This window comes from Seriola lalandi, unplaced genomic scaffold, assembly GCF_002814215.2.
Source record: "Seriola lalandi dorsalis isolate HSWRI2012SDOR001 ecotype SW California unplaced genomic scaffold, Sedor1 jcf7180002054125, whole genome shotgun sequence".
Classification (NCBI taxonomy): Eukaryota; Metazoa; Chordata; class Actinopteri; order Carangiformes; family Carangidae; genus Seriola; species Seriola lalandi.
Window position 1 is genome coordinate 289,149 of NW_019524678.1, and position 23,152 is coordinate 312,300.

Genomic DNA, 23,152 nt, shown 5'->3' on the forward strand with positions numbered 1-23,152 from the left:
TTCAGAGGAGAATAGGCTGTTTTAACAAATATGTACTGAATTCTATCAGGCATGGCTGGAATAGCATATGAATTTTTTTAATTGAGTGGTTTTCCTCTTTAAGCAGTTGCTGTGTCAGCTCTTTGGCAGCGGGGAAGACGGATCGTGGTGACTTTGATAGCCCTCTTCCTGCTCTTAGCGCACATCATGATAAATGGTCCATTTTGGAATCCATAATGGACACTGATGTAGGAGCACTCTTCTCTCTTGACATAGAGCTATACTCTTCCCTCACTCACACGCATTTAGTCATCTCACAGAGCACTGTTTGTTTGGCGTGTGTTGTTTTTCTTCTTCTTTTTTTTTGCATGCTATATATTGGACTTATTTTGTAATTATGTTGTACATCTGGTAATTGAAAGGAATGCTCATTTAGACTTAACCACATTTTACTCAAATTATCATCTATTACACTGTGATTATCTACCTTTTACAGATGATGTAAAGTTCATTACAAGACTGCATCTGAAATTCACGTGTAGCAAGAGTAAGACAGTGTGATCTAGTCCGACCACCCACACAGCAATTAGTTTGTAAAAGTACAGACTGCCCGATGGTTAGTTCCCACTTCCTGTCTTGGTTTCCCACTCTCAAATGAAGTACATATAACAACACAACATGGACATTAACTGCGTCTTGCCTTCCTCCCTCCAATCTAATCTCTGCTGCCTTTCGTGTGAGGAAACAGTTGCATGTAGTGTATACAAGACCTGATGTGAGTCAGAGAGGGGCTGAAAGAGGAGGTAGGAGGGCTTTAAAGAAAGGGGCAGATTGGAGGGGTGTTGGGCTCCCAGATGCCCCTGCCCCAGTGTGTGTGTGTGTGTGTGTGTGTGTGTGTGTGTGTGTGTGCGCGCCACTGTGCCTTGGAGATGACTGTCAGCAGGCGGTGCCTCTGAGAGAGAGGAGAGAGGGGAGTGATGTTTCCAAAGGGGGCCCAGTCTGTTAGCAAAGGGAGGTGGAGATTTACTATCCCACCCAGTCAAAGTGTCTCACTGGTGCTCTGACACACTCACACACACACACACATGCAGAGATACACACAACCACACACACAAACACACACACACACACACACACACACACAACCACACACACTCAGACATACTGAAAACTCTCAACAGGAAACTCTGAACCATAATGCGAAGGCACCTCAGAGCAGACGGGTGCATTGCTCAAACCAAGTGGGATACGGTGCGGCTTTGATAGTGCGTTAATTACTCATGTGATGTGATACAGATGTCTGGGGGCTTCAGCCGAAAGTTTGCCTGACAGTTTCCAAGGGGGCCAGGCAGACATTTTAGAAGCGGTAGGTGAAAACCAAACGTATTTATTATTTATGGATAGATCAGTTTGCGTGCTGTCACAGATCCCAGCAGTGTCATGCTGATGCTAAACTGTGATGCTACTTGAAGGGCTGGCTGCTAAATAGTTCTTTGTGTACTTGGTGACAGCTGGGACTTTGAACAGGAAGAACTCTGGGCTATAAGAGTTGCCTGTACTGTGACATGATGAAAAGGGCTTCACTATCGATCTGACAGTTTGAAACTTTATCTGCTTTTTACCAGGAGTTTGGTGGAACGAGTTACTCTGATTTTGTCCAGAAAGTTTGCTGTTTTGCCTGTTAAGAAGCAGTAGAGGTGAAGGTATCTATAAATTCACAAGAGTAAACTAAGTAGAAAGCCAAAGGATTCACAAGGGAATCCAATTTATAAGTATGTATTTTGGTTTTCATCTGATTTTTATTTTCACTGTTAGTCCTGCATTGCACACTTTACTGGAAATCAGCCCTGCAGCACCGCTTGCATGGTTTAAAAAACTCTTTGTTTTCTAACCACATGTTTAAACCTTTCTAAATTAGAAACAGAGGGAGAATGCAAAACTTAGGAAATCATACAGCTGTGAAACCCACAGATGGGAGTCATTGCCAAAATGGCACAAGCGGAGATAAAGCCTTTCTGTTTAGCTGCAACATTATTGACACAAAGACATAACCAAGCGCTCCTTCTTCCAGGAACGACTGTGAGCAAAAGAGATGCCCAACACACTCCGCTGATGCCTCATCCTTACTGTCTGACTGTAACTAGTCCTGGCATCTCCCATCTGTGCCGCCTTGGTAAAACCTTTTTCAAGTCCTGAAGAAGTTGTAAACTTCCTTACAGCATTTGAGAGGGACAGTAATGTTGTCAAACTTTCTTGTAACCGACATATAATATTCCACTTAGGTTAGATTTAAGTGGAGACAAAATGAAGAGATAGCTGTAGAAGTTGCAGGAATTCTTCCTCTGTGTGTTGTCTGAAAAAAATAACCAAATCTTCCTCTTGTTTTTTTTCTCTTTTCTCACCAGTGATATATTGGGACAGTATTTCAATCAGGGAAATCAAAGCAGCGAATGTTTTCCATAATGGGCACCCCAGCTGCACATATGTTGGTGCTAATGGCCTGTATGGCAGCCAGAGGAATGTGCCAGATAAACAGAGCTGAAGCGGAGCAGGGCTCTCTCCCAGGCTTTGTCGTCCGCTCCACCCTCCAGTCCACGGGCTTCTACAGCACCGTCAGTCCAAGCACGGGGCCCGGCTTCCACCCGGGGGCCCCAAGGGCTGATGCACAAGCTGTGAGATCTGGCTCTGCAAATGAAACTGTCATAAAGACACCAGTGCCACCTCCCTTGTGCGTGCAAACTACTTCTATCAAGGACTATTTTAAGTACATCAACACCACAATTTCCATCATAGTGTTTGCGGTCGGCCTGGTTGGCAACGCCACCCTGTTGAGGATTATATACAGGAATAAGTGCATGAGGAACGGGCCCAATGCCCTGATTGCCAGCCTGGCACTGGGTGACCTCATCTACATTTTCATTGATATACCCATCACTATGTACAAGGTACAGTTTTCACTCAGTTTGTGCATGTTTAATTGAAGTCTCAACCATAGTTTCACAGCCATGCTGCTGGGTGACTGGTCTCTGTGTTGATATGATGAAATGCAGCAACAATGCTCAGAGTTAAAGTGGAATATTACAGATGGGAATGGGGGGGGGGGGGGGGGGGGGGGTAAGCGAATGTGTAAATAAATGGGAAAGTGCGATCAGTCACACGCAGTTATCTTCCTCGTGTGGGCAGATGAGTGATGAGAGGAACAGGGATATGGCTGGTTTAAATAAACAGAGGAATCAGGCTGTGGTCACACATGCCAGTGGCCTTGTGCTGACCTGGGACATCAGTCACTGAACCTTATCTAAAATACTCAGTGCTACTCGAGTGATAAATCGCATGAGAAGTTTTTGACTCAATTGTTCATTAAAGTCAAATCCATGGTATATGCACACATACAGTACACAATGGAATAGGTTGAATTGTTCTTAATCAGTATGTACAAAATAGTTTCATTGTTTATGAATACCTTGAACAGAACTAGAAGACTTTTGTCTAATGATTTACAGCACTAGTCTAACGAATATCAGTGTATTTAGACCTGTCAATCAATTTGCGTGATAGCTGATTTTATTTTTGTGTTTTGATTTTTGGTGACAGGGAGACTCTTTCGTTGACTTCGGATTGTGCCTTTTAAAATATGATGATATGTTTAATGATGATACATTATTCTTAATGTTCCTGTCCTGGGTTGATTTATACCAGTAAACAGTGTCATGCTTTGTATAATAATCAACAGCTAAATGAAGTGATCAGTCAACTTGATCTTATGAGTGCATTGTTGGACGTATTTTCACAACAGAAAAATCAGGAAGCCACCTGGTTAAAATTAACTTGGGACTTTGAGGGCACAGTGCCTTTGTAGTTTGTGCAACACGTGCAAAGAGGAAACGAAGAATCTTACTGGGAGAACAGTTTATGCACAAACAAGGAAAGAGCCACGTCTACAATGAGGAAACCATACTGATGACCCCCGCTCACTTCCGCAGGGCTACCACTGTGTTTCCAAAAATAATCAGCTACTTATACTTTAAAAACAATGACGTGGGCTCCTCTTCTGAGATCCTGGGAAACTTAAACTGCACAAGTAAACATAAGGGGGCCAGGAAGCACCTTGAAGTTTTTCCTTTTGGTTCTGTGTAGAGAAATGCGTTCGAAGCAGGTTGTGTCCATTGATGGAAAATTGCCAAGACCACTCTGATGGCAAAACAAAGAACTCCACTCACATGACCTTGACGCATTATACCAAAGGAAGTAATGTCATAAGAGGCTGTGGAAGTGGCTCTCAGATACATTGTGACTTATTATTAAAGTTTAGTTGCAGGTTTTTGAGAGGTCCTATGTTCACAGGAAATGTGTGCAAAAGCTGTTAAAAGTTTTATGGGCTGATGAACTCACATCTGGTCCGTGTTTAAACTCTCTGTGACATTAAGATGACGTTGAGAGGTCTTTGATGTGCTTTGAACTTCAGTAACATTGCCTTACATAGATCTTAATGATGGTGGACGTAAATTCAGTAACAAAAGTGAGACTAATAGTCGGCTCCCTAAAGACCTGTAGAGACTTATTGCCTAATTCGAACCATTTATTTTGTACTGATGCATCGAGTAATTGAAAATGCGTATTAATGTGCATGATGTGATCAAGTTTAGATAAGAGATGTTGTTTTGTAATCCCTTTGAGATTTGTGTTGATGTGAAAAATTTTTTTTCCACCAGCTCCTCCTGTCCCGCTGGCCTTTTGATGACAATGTTTTTGGCCTGTGTCTGTGCAAGCTGGTGCCCTTCCTGCAGAAAGCCTCTGTGGGCATCACTGTTCTCAACCTGTGCGCCCTCAGCGTGGACAGGTCAGTGCCGTCACGTTGCACCCTGCTTTATCAAGTCACATCATCATCATCATTATCTTCAACAAATGAAGCTGGGGTTTGGTGGATTTTGTGTATTCTAAAAAAAAACACAAAAACAATATCCTAATGGGTTTTGCACACGTTTATTAAATCTGTATTTTAAAGTAGGTTTTATGGAATTGATTCTTTCTCCATAACTTCCTGGACATTAAAACAAAGTTTCTCAAAAGCCAGCATGCTTGTGCAGGAGCATTGTGTCAGAGTAGAGACAGCAGATATGATCACAGTAAAACGGACAAATCATTGAAAAGAAAATTAAACTAATGGGATTTGGCCAGCTAGCCTTGCCAGGTCATCCGATTTTTTTTACTTGGCACAGGAGAGCGTTACATTTGGATCAATTTGTCATATGTTTTTCTAATTTTGGTTATCATGAACCATTTAGATTTGATTCCAGTGTAAGGATGGGAAGAGTGAGCTAATCACTTTGAGGAAACGTATTTACCAATTGTTCATGTTCACCGTAGAGTTATTTATCTTTTTGCTCATGTGTTTTCTTTTGCCTCAATGTTCAAATATTGATTGATATTTTTTTTTTTTTACTTCTTTAATGCATTAGGTCACTGGACACTCTATATACTGTATGATGTAAATATTAAAAACTCTATCTTGATGGCAAGTATAGTAGCAAGTTATTTTGTTAATAGTACCTTAATAGAAATTCCCTAATGAATAAATGATGATCACGAAGTGCTGAAACTCAGTGCCATCTCACTCTATGCACTAGACACAACTTTAGAGATAAGCGGTTCCCCTGTATGCTCTGAATAGGCTTCAAGGTTCAACTAGGCAAACATATTTAATGACCTCTTTTATGGGGAAAAAGGAAGGCTGCGGTGCTGTACAGCTGTGTTCAAGAGCAGATGCTCTCTATTTGTTTCCAGGAAATGTGTAGCATATCTTTGTGACTATCATGAAAGTACTTGAGTCTCTTTTGTATCTTTTCAATGTTGGAGGAAGAGAAAAAGGTGGATACATTACCACTTAGTAAAATATAAATGCCGCCATGTTGTTCAACAGAGAAATTCAAATGTGTCATGAAAAATATATTGTTTTTGCCATAAAATCTTGATGCAGGATTTTACTAAAACATTTCGACAAGTGGTTTCCATTAATGAAACAAACAAGCAAACAAGTTCAGTGCGTGGGAAACACAAGCCAACAGACAGACCTCTCTGCCAACATGGGCCAGTCTGTTTGGAGGCTTCACAAAAATATAAATATTAGATATTTAAAATAAACAATTGATCATCTCTCTTCATTAATTCTTAACATTTTGATATTCTTTGCTGACTGAGCAGTTTGTTGTGTTTGGTGTGCTGCCATGCATACACAAAGTGTTGTTAGCTTTGTCAGTCAAGAGAGACAAAGAAAATGACTGATCTCTATTCCATGTTGGAGAAATGACTGAAAACAACTGAACTGCTGGAGACCTTTTAATTAATAAATGGACATTTATTTAATCATGTCACATTCATATCATGGTGATGATTTGGTGTATTTTCATTTAAATGCTCTTATTTTTATCCCAGGAGTGTATAATGATGTTTCCTGTATCATCCAATCATATTCATCTTATCCAATCAATTTAATATGTTTAACCTTTTTGTTGTGCGTTCACAAAGCCACACACTGGATGTTCATTTTGTATCGTCCTGTGTCACAGGTACAGGGCTGTGGCATCCTGGAGCAGGGTGCAGGGAGTCGGCATTCCTCTCTCCACAGTCATTGAGATTGTGTCTATTTGGGTGCTGTCACTCATCCTGGCAATACCGGAGGCTATTGGCTTCGACATAGTCACCTTCAACTACAGGAACGAAACCCTCCGCACGTGCATGCTTAACCCCAAATCGGACTTCATGATGGTACGCTGTCTTCTTATCTGTTCTCTTATCTTTTTTTTTCTTGGATAAGCAAAGTGCTTTTTTCGCTCCATTGTTTTGCCTATATTCAGGCCATGATGTGCTGTGTAGTACACTGTGTTAAGGTACACATACAGAAGAGTTGTTGAATCTTGTGATAAAGAGACAAAATATTTCTGTGGTAATGAGATAGGAAGCCCACCTGGCCTGGATGAGAACTACTTACAGTCAAAGTGCAAGTTCAGCTTCATATTTCCATCATCTTAAAAGCATGTGTTGTTTGTTCAGGCTTAGGGAGTGTTTTTAATGGCCAGCTGGCACGCTGATGTGCTATTTTGGTTATAGGAGCATATATTTTTAGGGCATTTATATGACAGTAAAATCAATCACCTGCAATATTTCCTGTTTGGGCCATAAATAATTAAAAACATGAGAAAACCAGAATACAACAACCCAGTGATGCTTGAGGATGAGCCTCTCCACCCAAATTCACCTTTCAAACCAGGGGATGAAGATTTTGAGCGGAGTATCCCTTTAAAAAATAAACTTGGTCTACTTACTCTCATAGTGACTATGGCCTTTTTAACATCCTTGGAGCACATAATTGATAGCAGGCCAAGTGCAATTACTGAGGCTTGAAATCTGAGGCCTCAAGCTGAGCCACATGTGCCTATCTATTCCATATGCACTAAATGGGAGTACTCTGTCTTAGATATCAGCAATACAATGCTGAGGTCTTAGAAACACATGCCTCTCAACACTATTATTCAGCTGCAGTGAAATGGCACATTTTTCTTTGACTTGATTTTCTTACCAAACTTTGTGTTGTTTGGCACATGAGGCCAAAGTTTGGAGTCGGTTAAATTTTTTGTTTTTGCTTTTCGTGTAAGTTGTATAATAAGGTTCAGGCTGTTTGTGTGATTTTGAAATTGTTTTTTTTTTCAAGAGCATACTTACCATATTTTTCAGAACCACAGAAAGCCAGATGGTCTCATTATACACAGAAGAATTAAAACAGTTTGTTTTCAGACTCACGACAGGACACACGTGATGCACTCATGTGGACTTTAATAACACTGGAGTACAAGGGTAGGCTGGTAGTGGTATAAAGTATAGATTCTAGGATAATATTTTATTTACTTCTACATTTCAATATCACATTATGATGTCTTATTAGGATCTTAAAGCCCCACATTATCAACTGCTGCCAAATTTTAAAGAGAGATCTTCCCTCCATGGATAGATGGAGGCACAAGAGGAGCCATTGGTTGGGAAACTGGCAATTACAGAAAATGAACAGAAAGCTGTTTTAGATCAGAGGAAGTCTTAAAGTCTGAACCAGGGCCAGGCAGGTGGTGGAAAAGTAAGCGGATATGGCATCACAGAGGGTGTGTGTGCAGGTGGAAAATTGTGGCCTCTTCTTTTTACAGAACTACCAAGTCACACAGTAATTTATGCATGTATTTCTTATTGCATCACATGTGCTTGTCTCTGTAGTTTTACAAGGATGCAAAAGACTGGTGGCTGTTTGGCTTCTACTTTTGTGTACCACTGGCCTGCACTTGTATCTTCTACACTCTGATGACAAGCGAGATGCTGAACCACAGGAACGGCAGTCTTCGGATAGCTCTCAGCGAGCACCTCAAACAGGTTGGACAGTACCACTAACTTCTACTTCTACACTGAGTCAAGTGTTTATTCCCCTCAAGGAACAGAAACATTTATAAAGTGTGTGACGTGTAAAATGAATACGCTAGTCAGCAGTGTTTATTCAATAATCTTCCATTACACTAACTTCACTATCTCTGCCCTAATCCTTGGTTTCTCTCTGCAGAGGAGGGAGGTAGCCAAAGCCGTCTTCTGCCTCGTCCTCATCTTTGCCCTCTGCTGGTTCCCACTGCACCTCAGCAGGATCCTTAAGAAGATGGTTTACTACCAGAATGATAAGATGCGCTGTGAGCTGCTCAGGTGAGTTACTGGTAGAACAAACCTCTTACACAAAAGATACTTACAGGTCAATAATCAACATAGTATGCAAATGTAAAAGACATGACACTGCTCTGCTGTGATTTTAATGTGTTTGTTATGAGTTTCGTGATCTTGTCTGTTTAAAAAAAAATGGTACTATTCTTCGGTTCCCAGAAACCCCACTAAATAGATTTTTATAAAAATGTATGCAGGTTAATGAAAATAAGGTTGTATTTCTTAATTTCAAAAAAGTTGAAAGAAACCAGGCTGATTGTTGATAATCTGCCTTTCTTTTATTTTCTAGTTTCCTGTTGGTCCTGGATTACCTCGGTATCAACCTTGCAACAATCAACTCCTGCATAAACCCCATTATCCTCTACTTTGTCAGCAAGAAGTTCAAAAACTGCTTCAAGGTAGTGTACTTCCCTAGAAGAGACAGATATGAATGCATGTAACACACTCACATGATAAGCCTTCTCATTTAGTCTGGCCAGTAAAGCAAACAGTGAACTCGGGTCTTTGTCCATGACTCAGAGTCTGTGATGACATTCCATGAGCAACATGTAAAAGCAGCCTGCTGATTTATGTATTCATTTTGTTGGCAGAGGTCACAACCGCTAATATCTGTCAAAGGGACCTGGGCTGGAGATAAACCATGTCTCAAGTTTGCATGTCAAAGTAGTCGTGGGAGGGAGGTGGGGGAGCAAAACAGAGGATAACCGCACACATGGAAATATCTATTGGTGAAAATTTGCTATGCTGACACGTTGGGACATTTGTCAGTTTTGAAGGTGTCTCTAGGTGGATTTGCATCTTTCTGATTTCAGTCTTTGCTCCAGCTTCATATTCAATAGACAGATATTCTGAGCTGTATATGTCTTCTCATCTAACTCCCGAGTAGAAAGTTTCATAAGTGTATGTCCCAAAATGTTGAACCTTGAATCTTTCTTTTAAATTTTTCCCTTTTTTTTCCTCTGCTCTTCAAGTCATGTTTGTGCTGCTGGTGCTACTCTGACAACCAACTGAGCAGCATCGGACCCATGAATGGTACCAGTATCCAGTGTAAAAGCCCCGAGCCCAACAACCCGTACGCTGACCGCAGCATCAGGAAAGACAGCAACTGACCGCACACCTGAGGACTATTTTCAAGCTTTTTAATATCCCGAGCAAGCTTCTGAAATGCAACCAATGCACACTTTAATGTATATGCAGTACATCAAAAATATATACATGTACACATCCTCTGGACCACTGAAGCAATGTATGAGCCTTGCACGGATGCATCAGGAACTGGAGCTAAAAGGAACAAACAATGGATTTGATGCACGGAGCTCTGATGTTGCCTGGGCCTCTCAGCAGGCCTCACTTCTTAGGACAAACTCTTTGTATTCCCACACCCTTGGACAGTGACGCTGTAGCGTGAGAGGAGACGGGGGAGAGCAGGATGAGCAGGGGAAAAACTTTAACAGGATGGAGCTGAGCAGTAATTATAATTTTTAATGATTATGTTACTTTTTTGATGGATGGAGCCACAAAAAACACAGAACTTTGTTTGTTTCCCATCTGAAACCGATCAGTGAGCATTTTTTTTTTTATCCAGGATCATCCTACAATAACCACATGTTTATTATTGTAACCATAACGATAAACGTCCTTTGGCTCTAAGTCAAACCGTGATATTTTCCTATAACCAAACAGTTTTTGTGCCTAAACCTAAGCAAACCATGACAGTTCCATAAGCTTGACTGCATGTTTATTATTATGAGCATGATGGCAAAGGTCCACTTGGCTTGAGATGCTCATATGATGTCGTATCAGAGGGACAACAGACCTGTATGGTTGTTCAGGTTGGACGACTTGTTGTAATCTCATCCGGTGTCAGAACATGCCAAAATACACGGGCATAAAATCAAATACAGGATTGTAGGTTTTAGAGCACATAAGTTACAACTCTGTATTTTTATAGCACATGTCAAGCAAATGATGAATATGAAGTAATGCATTATGACAGGTCTGATCCACCATTTGCCAAAAATGGACAGGAATTAGCTTTTTTTCCTACTACACTGTGAATTTTACTATACATAATCAACAGTAGTTATGCATGTATAACCCATGGAATATATATGTATAGTGTCCACTTTTATAAAGTGTTATATTGTAGTAATAATAAGCATGTTACTCAGACTACATTACCTGTGTAATGACAGAAGCAGAGGAGTTTTTATGGTAGTCAGGAACACTCCAAATGTTTAAGGAATAGTTTTGTATTTTGGGAAATATGATTATTTGCGTTCTTGCCAAGAGTAAGATGATAAGATACCACTCTCATGTCTGTTTATTAAATGTAAAGTCAGGTAGCTTAGCTTAGCATAAAAACTGATAACAGAGGGAAACTGGTAGTTGGGCTGCGTCCAAAGGTAACAAAATTTGCTTCCTAATTAACACATTGTATCTCGTTTATTTAATCCATACTGAAATAGTAAAGTGTAAAAACTTTTTTTCAGCAATGAGTTTTGAAATTCAGCAATTACATTACAGTTATCGATCTTAGTAATGCTTTGTTAGCCTACTGTGACATTTTGCAGGTCAGTTTGTTTGCTGTCTGAGTTTTATGGATGAGGATGAGCTTCAGTGGTCTAGCACGTGCGAGCTTGGACACTAGGATGTGTATGGAGGGGAAATGCAGCTCCCAGTAACTTTAAAGTTGTATAATTTAGGTGTTTTGTCCTAATTAGCTGGCCTGCAAACATTAGCCACTGGGAAACCTACATTCAGGAATCATCTGGTTTTGTTCAAAGTTGAAATGTGTGTGAACCCTGCAACGTCACTGTGAGGACAGGACTGACCACTGACCACAGTTGATGGGAAATAAATACCAACAAAACGTAGGCTGCGTTCTTGTTGAATCACAATGACGCATTTTCTATTTCTACAAATACAATCCAGAATATGAGACATGAGGCTGTAAAGACACTTTTGACAAAACTAATTAGCTGACAAATTAAAGTAGAGAATGTAACAAATACTTTTGCATATATGAATCAGTAAAGTCACGTAAATTATGTTACCAAGTAATACATAATGAATAATAAATTACATTTTAAGTAACTTGCCTATCACTATTTATGGGGGCTTATGTACTGGACTAATTCTTGGCAGGGCGCAGTGACTTCCTTGGTGAGCTAAAGCTAAGCTAAGCTAAGCTATCCAGCTGCTGGCTGTAGTTTAATATCTAACTTACAGAAATGAGAGTGATATCAATCTTGGCAAGAAAGTAAGTACAGGTATTTCCCAAAATTATTTTAAGAATTATTTTTATGTGGAAATCATATTCAGCCACCAAACAGCTGTACTGCCTTATACTGTTTGATATGTGAATACATGTAAACCTGTGTGCGTTTAAATGTGTGTTAGCACATGTGTCTTTGAATGTGTTCTAGCATGTGTGTGTATGTGTATGTGTGTGTGTGTGTGTGTGTGTGTGTGTGTGTGTGTGTGTGCTGTGTGTGTGTGTGCTGTGTATAATTACTTGCACTTCTTTAGTTGTGTGGTGTCTTTGCACACTTGTGTACAGAAGAACAAGTGATATCTGTACAGAATTATTTTACCACTATTCATCAAACGTATATACTGTTTATATAATCTGTAAAAAATGGAATTCATATGTGTTTGTTATTGATGTAACATGTTAACATCATGTTAGTGCTGCTGCTTATACCAATAAATCAATTTCCATCTCCACTGTAAGGAACAAAGAGGTTTATTTCACCATCATACTAATATTGGGTTCTCCGGAGGGGCCTCCTCTGTTTTTCATTTGCGTCTGTGAGAAAGAGGCGTCTGGGAGTGATTTGAAGCTCACTGTGACCTGCTTGGCAACCGAGCCCTCAGGGTTGCTAATGTCAGCAGAGAGGATGTGAACAGCTCGGACGGGTGGAATTTGATACATCTAAGTCACTTCTCATCTGTGATGCCAAAAGAGGATGGAGGAAAAAGTTTGACCATTACTTATCTGTGTTTTATTCATTACTTTAACTTTGATGTGGAAGGACTGTGTTTGTTTTGCTTATATACAATGTCATAATGGTCATAAATAGCAACAAATTACTGAAAATTGAATAATATTGATGCAAGTGACAATGCAACACAAACACATTTCAACTACTGTTTCTTTAATGAACAAACTTTTTTACACTATCTCAAAAAGAGACAATTGCCTAGGCCGTGTCATCGCATAAACAACGTTGAAAAACACCCAAGACCAACAGAACATTGTAGCAGCCGTGGCTTTATCGGACTTCAGCCTGTTATTGGTTTCGGCTGGTTGGTGATAAATCTCAGCCAGGTCATAAACCTCATGAAACTGTTCCATATTCTTCAGATGAAATCATATCACAATCAGGCTCCAGTACCCTTGAAGATACTCTGAACTGCTCAAAACACTGGTTGCTAAGATATGAGAATGAAAACGAAACAGCAAACAATAAATATGTTAAGACGAAACATATTGGAGCACATTCATGCTTCTCTGGGAAGTGAGATGAAGAAATCAGAGTGTGCAAGAGGAAGTGAAGGAGAGTGAAATTATGTTTTTTTTTTTTTGGTGGAATTTGGTGGGAACCTTGTTTCTTGCCAGCAGTAAATTGAATAAAGCTCAAAAACAAATAAGAGAGGATCTCATGGGTCCAAAGTGCTTCTCTTTGTAAAGCTTACTCAGATTTGGTTGTTCATACACTAAATATGTTGAGGGCCAAGTGTCTGTGAAGGCTGCCTGACAAGATATAAGATCCTGTTGTCATCATTTTGACAAATAAAGAAAAAGCTTAATTCCAGCTTGCAAGTAAACAATATAATATTTTTCCGTATGTTTTTTCTTTGTTAACTTTGTCATCTTATTCTTTGTTTTGTTTTTAATGCCGTACATATATATAGCGTGCAAGTATAATGCTTCTGCAGCTGTTCACGTTATTGGTTGGGGATTGCCTACTTGTGCTAAGTGCAAATGTATGTCCTTCATTGGCCGATGCTGCCCTAAACGATGTTAACACTCTGCGTGTATTATTGTCGCACTGAATGAAGACGTGCAATCAGTTTGTTCCATTATCCAAATTGTAAAATAAAAATTGAACAAGGAATTCGAGAGCCGGAAACAGATACAGCTCGTCTTCAAATTAAAGGTTGCGCGTTTTGAACAAGCGTGCTGGCAGCAGCGGTCAATTTGAGAAGAGCTAGACAAATAAAACTGTCTAAAAAATTAACTCTATTCATAAAAGTTATCGGTGTTTAACTGAATTTTTAATGAACACTGTAATTATTATAGAGTATTACAATTCATGTATGTAGCTATTCATCAATTTATTAATTTGATTAAGGTAACTTAATCTGTTACTTTGGGCATGTAACTTTTTTTTTTTACTTAAATAACATATACTGTTGGAGGTGGGGTCACATGACTGCTGGACCGAAGAGCAGCAGGAGAACAGGTGTGCTGACTGGGCAGCTCACACAGGTGCCTTGAGTGTTCTTTGTTCTGTGTCCTGAGCTCATTCTCTGTTTTTCTTCAGCTGCGTCCCTCCGTCATTTCACCATTGTTCCTGAGTGCAATGGGTGGGTTTATTTTATCATTTTTTCTCAAGTCATGTTTATTTTGTTGTTGTTAATTGACATGATGAAGGCCTGTTCTTGAGAATGTGTATTTAAGATTATCCATATAAAAATATGATTTAAAGACCTTCATTATTTCAGTTTTGTGCTTATATTGTAACCTCGCTCTCAGATTGTGGCAAAAACACACCAGTCATGCTGAATAATAAGGTAAGGATAGTATATTATATCTATATGATAACTATATAAGTATTTATATATTCATTTATATTTAGGCCTATATAAGTATATAAGTACATTAGTACATTACATCACCTAAGTACTGCCAGAAACAGGAGTTTGGTGGTAGTAAGTGTTAAAGGAATAGTTTAACATTTTGGTAAATATACTTACTTGCTTTCTTGTCTTCAGTTTGATGAGAAGATACTAATCTTGTGTCTTGCGTGATTAGTATTAGAAACCCAGGTATGATGAATAATAAAGTAAATGTCTTTACACCAAATTAATAAGGAAAAATGCAAACAAATAAGTTGAAGTAATCTGTAATATCAGTAGTGTGGGGAGTGGATGAGTGAGCGTCACTGTCATGGGTGTACTTCAAAGGTTAAAGCAACAAAAACCAAAAAGCTAAAGACATGCGCAGGAGGAGGAGATCTCAGGTGAATATTCTGGCCTTTATACTCGTGCACATCAGGCCTTGTTGTCCCGCCACTACAAACAGGAAAAATAGAGCAGCAAACAGCACAAACAGAGGGGCTGTCACAATATATGGCATATTATTAAATTTATAATTAGTTTAATCAAATTAATAAACAGTCTTTCTGTGTCAAGGCAGTCCACAACACAGGGAGGAGTGGCATAAGAATCACCTAGTGTGACTTGAATGAAGTACTTTTGTACTGAATAAGTCTTTTGTACTGAATAAGTCTTCTTTTATTCAATATTTTTGCTATTCTCAACAAAACTAACAATACCTTAGTCTTTATATACTTTCCACCCTCCCCAGCCTGTGGCTGCAGGCCAGTAACAATCACAACTACAGTTTAACATCATAGTGAAGAAACTTAAACAGGGAGATTACGCTCTACCAAGCTGTGGATAAACGAGTAACACTTGTCAATTCAGTGGTTCTGGTTTTGGTCTTTCATGGGATTTGCTGATAATAAAAAATGTAGAATATTACTAGACTTGCCCTTTAAAGAGACTCAGTATAATATAAAGTAAGCTACAAGTCTTGTTTTTATATAACTCTTGTTCATGCTGTATGACTTTGAGGAGCTTTTTCAACTCCATCCTACTTCACTTATGTTGTTGTTCAGGAACAGATGAACTGAAGTGAACACCCTCAGTGAGTCTGAACATTTCCTGACACAAAGGCCTATGGCAGACGTATTAAGATAAATAAGTAATTGTTGAACAATTGCAGACTTGTGTATTCCTCAGACAAAGGAGGTGCACTTTGGCTGATACATTATCTCTCAGGAATCAGACAGTATGTCTCCTCTTTTGTTGTGCATTGATTATTATTATTCCTAAGACCTATCCATTCTGCTTATCCCGTCTATGTGTGTTTCCTGCGAGGCACGCACTGTTCAAGCTGCTTCACCCTACAGTTATGGCTATGATTCAATGAAACGTGATGGACGCCACATCCTTTATTCTAAAATATGTTTTGGGTCTGATCAAACACAGCATATGTTTATCTACCCTGCCTTTACACGGCTGTACCCTGTATGCCACTTTGCATGGCAATCCCTCCAAGCTATCCACCATGGCATTCGCTTGCACGACTTGTGGCGAAGACTATTTCTAATTCATAAAAGCCAAAAGGATCAATTCAAAATTCATGAACAATCTGTCCTGCAACAACCAGTGATTTCTGTGACTGTGGGGCAGTGGAGACATGGTGCAACAGAAAGGAGAGTTCTGCCTCCCCTCATTTTCCAAAAAGACACACAGACATATACACAGATATACACACTCATGCATGCGCACTTACACACACAAGGAATGCTCTGAAAATTCCTTTTAATTACACTGTTAATGTCGATTAAACAAAAAATATTGTAGAAACCTGGAAAAACACTGCAAATTGAGATAAATATCATTCCAAATGGAATGAGCAAATGTTATATGTGTAATTGTGTGTGTGTGTGTGTGTGTGTGTGTGTGTGTGTGTGTGTGTGTGTGTGTGTGTGTGTGTGTGTAAAATGAAAATCATGTTTCTCTCCATGATGAAAATTAAAATGGAAATTACACTCGTATATCAATTTGCTGATATATTGGATATGGGTTGTTCAGTGTCATATACATCAAATGTGATGAATAAGATACAATCTGAAGGATTTCACACTTATTGTGTAATTGCTTTAGTAATCTAGTACTCTTTATTGGTGTTAATTTTACATTGTTAAAGTAAGTTTTGAAGTTTCAAATAGAAAAAGCTGCAAATATGCTGAATATTGACTGACACAATGTACAGGCAATACAAAATGTATAGAGAGTGGCATCAAAATTATATATTTAAACATAAAAATAAATTAGAAGTAAAACAAAATGTAATGTAGAAATGTATATGTAGACAGGTACCTGTTAAATGAAATAAACAATGAATAAATAAATAAATAAACAACCAAGCAACCAACTCTGATGATGATTTCAATACAGAGTCAATCAGGTGTCAAACATGACATTTCCTGGACAAATAATTTTTGTTCTACAAACAGAGATTCCTTGGTTGGTCTGTCGATAAATGTAAATGGAGGTAAAAGCATTTGTTTCCAAAAGGCATTTTAATGCCACCAGGACCCAAAAATAGACATTTTCATTTGACATAACATAGAATTAATAACATTACAAAATTACCCAGTGAGTTAGAACAAACAACACCAGGACGTCAGTCATCATTAATATTAAGTACACCTGTGCTTTTTCTGACATGAAATTTCTTTTGCTTGAACAAAAGGCCATAAGGTCTTAATGGCCTAAATCTATACACAGTGTAGGAAAGACCAGAGTCCTGTCGTTTTTAAACTGCTGCTACACAATACACGTTACTACTGGTTTCCTACTAATTGTTAATTTACATTGCCATCTGGTGGCAAAAACACGGCTCCTGTGGTCAATGGGAATGCAGAGCAACCGAACTAGCTACGTGTGACGTCATAGTGGGACGCACACTCTCTTTATCTATTGGTTAACTGCCTCCTAAGCACCAATCAGCGTCTACAATGTAGGTGGGACTAAATCGAAGACAACAGGAAGGACAAGCCCAACAGCATTTACTTTTTGGAAACTTTTACCTACAAACGCAAACCGCCCTTAAATACGAATGAGTAAACGCTTATCTAGATAGTCGATTGATGTATCAACCTGCAATATTATTTCATTGTGTTAGATATCGAGAAAACTCTAAAGGTTCAGGCAGCATGGATAATCAGCTTTGTTTGTTTACATGGTGAAACAGCTGATAAGCTAACGTTAGCGACCTAGCGTTGTAAAATCGAGTCATATGAGCTGTTAATTATCAAACAGCTTTGTCCTCATGAATGAAACTTAACATTAGTGGAAGAGGTAACATACATGTGCAGTAGAGGGGGCTTGTTTTAGGTCGCAGTGAGTCGTTAAAAGTCTAACAATGCGAAGCTAACGTTACATGTGTCGAGCGTTAGCAACGTTTTCTAGACGAATTGTCAAGTTGTTTTGTCGCTGAGCCTGAGGCCAGTTTCAAAGGCCTTGCAGCGTCTCTTCATGTCAAGATGCCTTGTTCCTGTGGGAATTGGAGAAGATGGATTCGGCCGCTGGTCGTTGTGCTGTATATTTTGTTGCTATTAGTCGTCCTGCCCCTGTGCATCTGGGAATTGCAGAAGTCAGCGGTCAGTTCCAGCAGTCGATTGATGTGATTGACATGTTGCTTTTAATTTAGTTTCTAGGAGCCATGTAGGTTTAACACAGGTAAAATGTAGTAGTACATGTGGTACTAAAGTACTGTACTTAAATACAGTTTTGAGGTACTTTTCTTTTAACTTGAGTAATATTACATTAATTTCATACTCATTTATACTAATAATCCTTTACATTTCAGAGTGAAATAACACTTTTTACTGTTAATTTTTAAATAAAGTAATTTTATAAAGTTGTATTGCTATTTTTAGAGCTGGATTTTCCAGATTTTAATGCAGAGCTAAGTCTCACAACTATGTGTTGACTGTCTCTTTCCACCTAATGACAGGTTGGCACGCATAATAAGGCATGGTTCATTGCTGGGATATTTGTTTTCATGACCATACCAATATCATTATGGGGCATTCTCCAGCATCTGGTTCACTACACTCAGCCAGAGCTTCAGAAACCTATCATCAGGTAAAGGTGTCAAAAAGCATGTCATTCATGAGCAATAGTCTGTTAAACTAAATGAACTGTTTTTTAAATGCTTGTGTTTTTATTGTTTTTAGGATATTATGGATGGTCCCAATCTACAGCTTGGATAGTGTAAGTTTTATATAATCAAAGCGATTATGGAGACCAAATGTATGTATCTATGAAATTACATTTTGCTGGAGTGATTTTTGTTGCAATGTCACCATTCCCTTGAGACATTACCTCAAGCAGCAACCTTACTATTTATGCATTATGCTATTTGACAATTCTAAATTTTCACTTCTCCCCCTGTAATCACTTTGATTTTTTTTTAGTGGATTGCACTGAAATACCCCAGAATAGCAATTTACGTGGACACATGCAGAGAGTGCTACGAGGCCTACGTCATCTACAACTTCATGACCTTCTTGCTTAACTACCTGGAAAATCAGTACCCCAGCCTGGTGATGATGCTGGAGGTTCAGGAGCAGCAGAAACACCTGCCACCTCTCTGCTGCTGCCCGCCATGGCCAATGGGAGAGTAAGTTCTCTTTATAATAGTACAATTTTTACAGACGTGTATACATACAATCCAAGTGGGCTCCTTTCATACCAAACTGGATGTTCCCCAATATTCTCTTGTCATACTTTCTAACAGGCTGACCTTATTATGTGGCAGCGAGCACATTATACAAACTTGAAAATGCACAGTCTGGCCATAGTCATATGACTAACTAGATCTAACTGACTTTCCAATTTTTATCAATTTTATTATTGGTCTTTTTGTGTAACTGATGGCATAAACACTGTACCTTTTGATATTACTTGATTTCATTGAAGTGTTTACAGTTTTAAAGAAAAGAAACAATGAAAGTGACTCAGAGATAAAAGGCGATGCGTTCATTTCATGTACATGTAGTTTGTTTGACTTTGTCTCAAGGCACTGAAATGTTGAGATGGAAGTGTTTTTTCCCAAAGCAAACAAAGCAATGACAGTCACCAGCTTCAAATTAGCCTCAGTCAGGCAACATCAGTAACTGATTAACATGCCTGTGTGTAGTTAATTTTGTCCTTCTCCTTCAAAACTGAAGGAGAACAAATTGACATTTGCCTAAAGGTTGGCAGCATTAGTCTCATTTATTAAATTTGTGGTTAATAATGCTACCCTGTTAAATTTTTTTAACCCTTGACAGTATTTTTGCATTTCCTGTGTGTATGTCATAGACCATGACTGACTGAATATTTGTTCAGGAAAATTACGCAGTTCCGTATTAATATGTTGTCATTACAGTCTTCTCAAAGATCCACTCACCATGTTTCTTATGACAATTAGTGTTTAGTGTGTTTGGTCTTAAATTCAATAGATTCTTACTGACAGCAAATGAGATATTGTTAAACCAATTTCTTTCTAATTCAAATCATACATCTCCACTGCAGGGTTTTACTGTTGAGATGCAAATTGGGAGTGTTGCAGTACACAGTTGTAAGACCCGTCACAACAGTGATTGCTTTGTAAGTAAGCTTTGATCTTCATGCACTTGATTTTATTCTTTTACACAAATGACAACGTTTTGTTCACTATTTGTATTAATGGCTGTCGTGGCTGTTTCTTCTTCCTAGGATCTGTCAGCTGTGTGGAGTATATGATGAAGGAAATTTCAGTTCAACAAATGCATGGACGTACCTGGTCATCTTTAACAATATGTCACAGCTGGTAACGATACCACTGTTTTTTTGTTTTTTTTTAAATGAGTCTCAATTAAGGACTGTTTGTCAAGAGATGTTCAGAATACAAGCAGCCTACTTTAAACAAGATTTCTCTTTGTTTGTGTTCTCTTGATCTAGTTTGCCATGTACTGCCTGGTGCTGTTCTACAGGGCCCTGAGAGAGGAGCTGAGTCCAATCAAACCAGTGGGCAAATTCCTTTGTGTCAAAATGGTTGTGTTCGTCTCTTTCTGGTAATTCTCAGTGTGTCAAACATAATGACACGACTGTCCCTTCATATATCTGGATATTCTTAAAAGAAATGTAGATTTTGTATATATGTCACATTTTGTGTTATATTCATACATGTTGGTGACATATGCTTTACATAGACAGTGACATCAGGCTGTAAAGTTGCTACTTTTTTTGTAAACTCTCTCAGGCAAGCTGTGTTCATTGCTCTACTGGTGAAAGTGGGAATTATCTCAGAGAAACGTACATGGGACTGGCAAAGTGTGGAGGCTGTTGCTACTGGCTTACAGGTAAGCTGAAGCTTATCTATTTGAAAAAGAAGTGATGATAATTTCTGAGTTTATGTAATAAAGTCATATAAGTGAATCATAATGTTACAAGTATGTGACATTGGTTTTACTGCCTAACTACAACACTACCGAATGTCCTGTTTCCGTCAGGATTTCATCATATGTGTGGAGATGTTTCTGGCAGCCATTGCCCATCACTTCAGCTTCACCTACAAGCCTTACATCCAGGAGGCTGAGGAGGGTTCTTGCTTTGACTCTTTCATGGCAATGTGGGACATCTCTGATGTCAGAGCAGACATTTCTGAACAAGTCCGCAATGTTGGTAAGTGCCTCCTGGCTACTGATGTACTTTTGTAAGTACATCTGGCATATTGTCCAACACTGAGAATACTGTAAAGACACTCTTTGTCCTCATTGACAGGGAGAACAGTAATGGGTCGTCCAAGGAAGTCTTACTTTGGCGAGGCGCAGAATGATGGTGAGCGATCTGGTTTGCTCTCATCGAGCTCCCAAGATGCCATCACCGAGGCGGCATCCAACCCAGTATCACCCAATGGCCAGTACCAGGGCCTGGGGAGAACCCTCACACACCACTCTTTGTCAGCTCCTGCCGGGTTCAGCTCAGCCCCTTGGGATGAAGGATATGAGGCCAGACCTGAAGAAGCCCAGGAAGAAGAAAGGACCAACCAAACCAAAGAACCAACAGAGGCAGATCTCATCGTGATCACCTAGCCTTTCATTAAGGCTGATGTCACCAACAGACTCTACCATACATGGTTGGGCAGGACCCAATTACAGCCTTGCCCATATCCTTCAGACATTACTTTACGGATGCAACTTTACTGAAGCATCATTAAACAAAACTGTTGTTTTAAAAGGGCACAGCCACCAAGTAATTGTAGACATTTGCTGACAAAGGCAAAAGCAGATGGACCTCTGCCGGTGACAGCTCCAAGAATGTTCGGTGAAGTTATGGCTACGTGACTAAAAGATTAGTATATAACAAACAGTTTTTGGAAGTTTTGTTGTAGGGAGTTATGTTACTCAGCAAGTATATGCCAGCATGGCTTTTATCCACTAATTGGGAATAACTGACAGTCAGTTTTAATGTGTGTCCCAAAGAGCACACCTTTCTTCAAAGAACCCAGTGTTTGTGTCGTCATGTTTCTTAAGATGAGTCTACCTGAAACCTTCTGGTGTCTGAGTGAAGCATGAAGATGTATGCTTTCCAAGTAGAAAATGATTTCACAATTTTATCATATCACAATCTCAAATGTGACGGATGATAAAAAGATATATGCAACTTTTGAAATACAGATGTTATCTTCATATTGTATCTTGCTTTATAGTGATTTCTTAAGACATAGATTGACGTTAGTAAATATGAATGAAAATCTACCATACTAAAGCACATTAGACTGGTCTTAACCAGTAGAAGATATGTATCCCTGCGGGAAGGGATTAAAAGAGCAGAAGCAACAATTTGTCGGGATGCACAGTTAAGACTAAATTTATTCAGTGGAAAAATAAACTTGTGAGAAGTATTTTAGATCTAATACCTGCTGAAAGATGTGTGACATCATTACAGTGTCACTGTTAATACAATGTATTTCCGAAGGGTTTGAGCAGATAGTGTAAGTAAGGTCCAAGTATTAAAACAACCTACCACAATTCAGTCTGAAACTGTACAATCAGCACATTCTTGTAAATTCCTATCAGTGCTTTACTGCATATAGCTCACTCTATAGTGTTTATTAGAAATGTAATCACTAGTTTTCTCAGATGCCTTGTTCTACGTGCCATGGAACTAGTCTGTACACTACATCAGTTTAGCATTTATACTCTAGCATCAGTTTTATTTGATAAGTTTTCCATCCTTTTTAGCCTTTAAGCTGAAATAACTTTGCAGCTAAGCACCTAAGCCATTTCTTTCTCCCATAGATTTTCTGAGCTTATTTGTCATATGTGCAGGGATATTGACATGTTTAATGTACATTGTAGGATACCAGGTTGATTCAGTGAATACATAAATGTATCATATCAAGATAATCTGCATCATGTCCAGCCCGAACATGCTGCATTGCCTTACGTGATTTTATTTTATTTTTTAAATACAACTGACAGGTTTACATCAGCTGATGTAATTTTTCCATGTTTTAATTTAAACCATCTGACAGTCTCCTCAATAAATCAGATTAACTACATTTTCACTGATTTCTTTTTTTTTTGTT

The 23,152-nt window shown here is 38.9% G+C and overlaps 2 protein-coding genes across 3 annotated transcripts; both read left to right on the plus strand.

The window, feature by feature from the left end:
* The first annotated feature begins 1,078 nt into the window (after positions 1 to 1,078).
* ednraa (endothelin receptor type Aa) lies at positions 1,079 to 12,451 on the plus strand. Of its 2 annotated transcripts, XM_023403335.2 has the most exons (9): positions 1,079 to 1,345; positions 2,051 to 2,152; positions 2,385 to 2,924; positions 4,692 to 4,819; positions 6,546 to 6,744; positions 8,239 to 8,391; positions 8,576 to 8,709; positions 9,014 to 9,122; positions 9,696 to 12,451. In XM_023403335.2, the coding sequence occupies exons 3-9, from the start codon at positions 2,430 to 2,432 to the stop codon at positions 9,831 to 9,833; spliced, it is 1,356 nt and encodes a 451-aa protein (XP_023259103.1). In that variant the 5' UTR covers positions 1,079 to 1,345; positions 2,051 to 2,152; positions 2,385 to 2,429; the 3' UTR covers positions 9,834 to 12,451. The 2 variants fall into 2 exon arrangements, with proteins under 2 accessions (XP_023259103.1, XP_023259102.1); XM_023403334.2 differs by lacking the exon at positions 2,051 to 2,152 and having other exon boundaries at positions 1,080 to 1,345.
* A 5,102-nt stretch (positions 12,452 to 17,553) lies between these two features.
* tmem184c (transmembrane protein 184C) lies at positions 17,554 to 23,125 on the plus strand. Its single transcript, XM_023403341.2, has 10 exons — positions 17,554 to 18,191; positions 18,548 to 18,678; positions 18,771 to 18,807; positions 19,011 to 19,216; positions 20,113 to 20,187; positions 20,296 to 20,389; positions 20,521 to 20,633; positions 20,822 to 20,921; positions 21,072 to 21,243; positions 21,343 to 23,125. Exons 1-10 carry the CDS (start codon positions 18,075 to 18,077, stop codon positions 21,651 to 21,653), a joined length of 1,356 nt encoding a protein of 451 aa, XP_023259109.1. The 5' UTR covers positions 17,554 to 18,074; the 3' UTR covers positions 21,654 to 23,125.
* The last annotated feature ends 27 nt before the right edge of the window (positions 23,126 to 23,152 follow it).

Coding starts and splice junctions, on each gene's coding strand:
- tmem184c (XM_023403341.2), top strand. CDS start 18,075: ATGCCTTGTTCCTGTGGGAATTGGAGAAGATGGATTCGGCCGCTGGTC. Junction 18,192..18,547: donor GGGAATTGCAGAAGTCAGCG/GTCAGTTCCAGC, acceptor ACCTAATGACAG/GTTGGCACGCATAATAAGGC. Junction 20,188..20,295: donor GTCACAACAGTGATTGCTTT/GTAAGTAAGCTT, acceptor TCTTCTTCCTAG/GATCTGTCAGCTGTGTGGAG.
- ednraa (XM_023403335.2), top strand. CDS start 2,430: ATGTTTTCCATAATGGGCACCCCAGCTGCACATATGTTGGTGCTAATG. Junction 2,925..4,691: donor TACCCATCACTATGTACAAG/GTACAGTTTTCA, acceptor TTTTTCCACCAG/CTCCTCCTGTCCCGCTGGCC. Junction 4,820..6,545: donor TGCGCCCTCAGCGTGGACAG/GTCAGTGCCGTC, acceptor CCTGTGTCACAG/GTACAGGGCTGTGGCATCCT.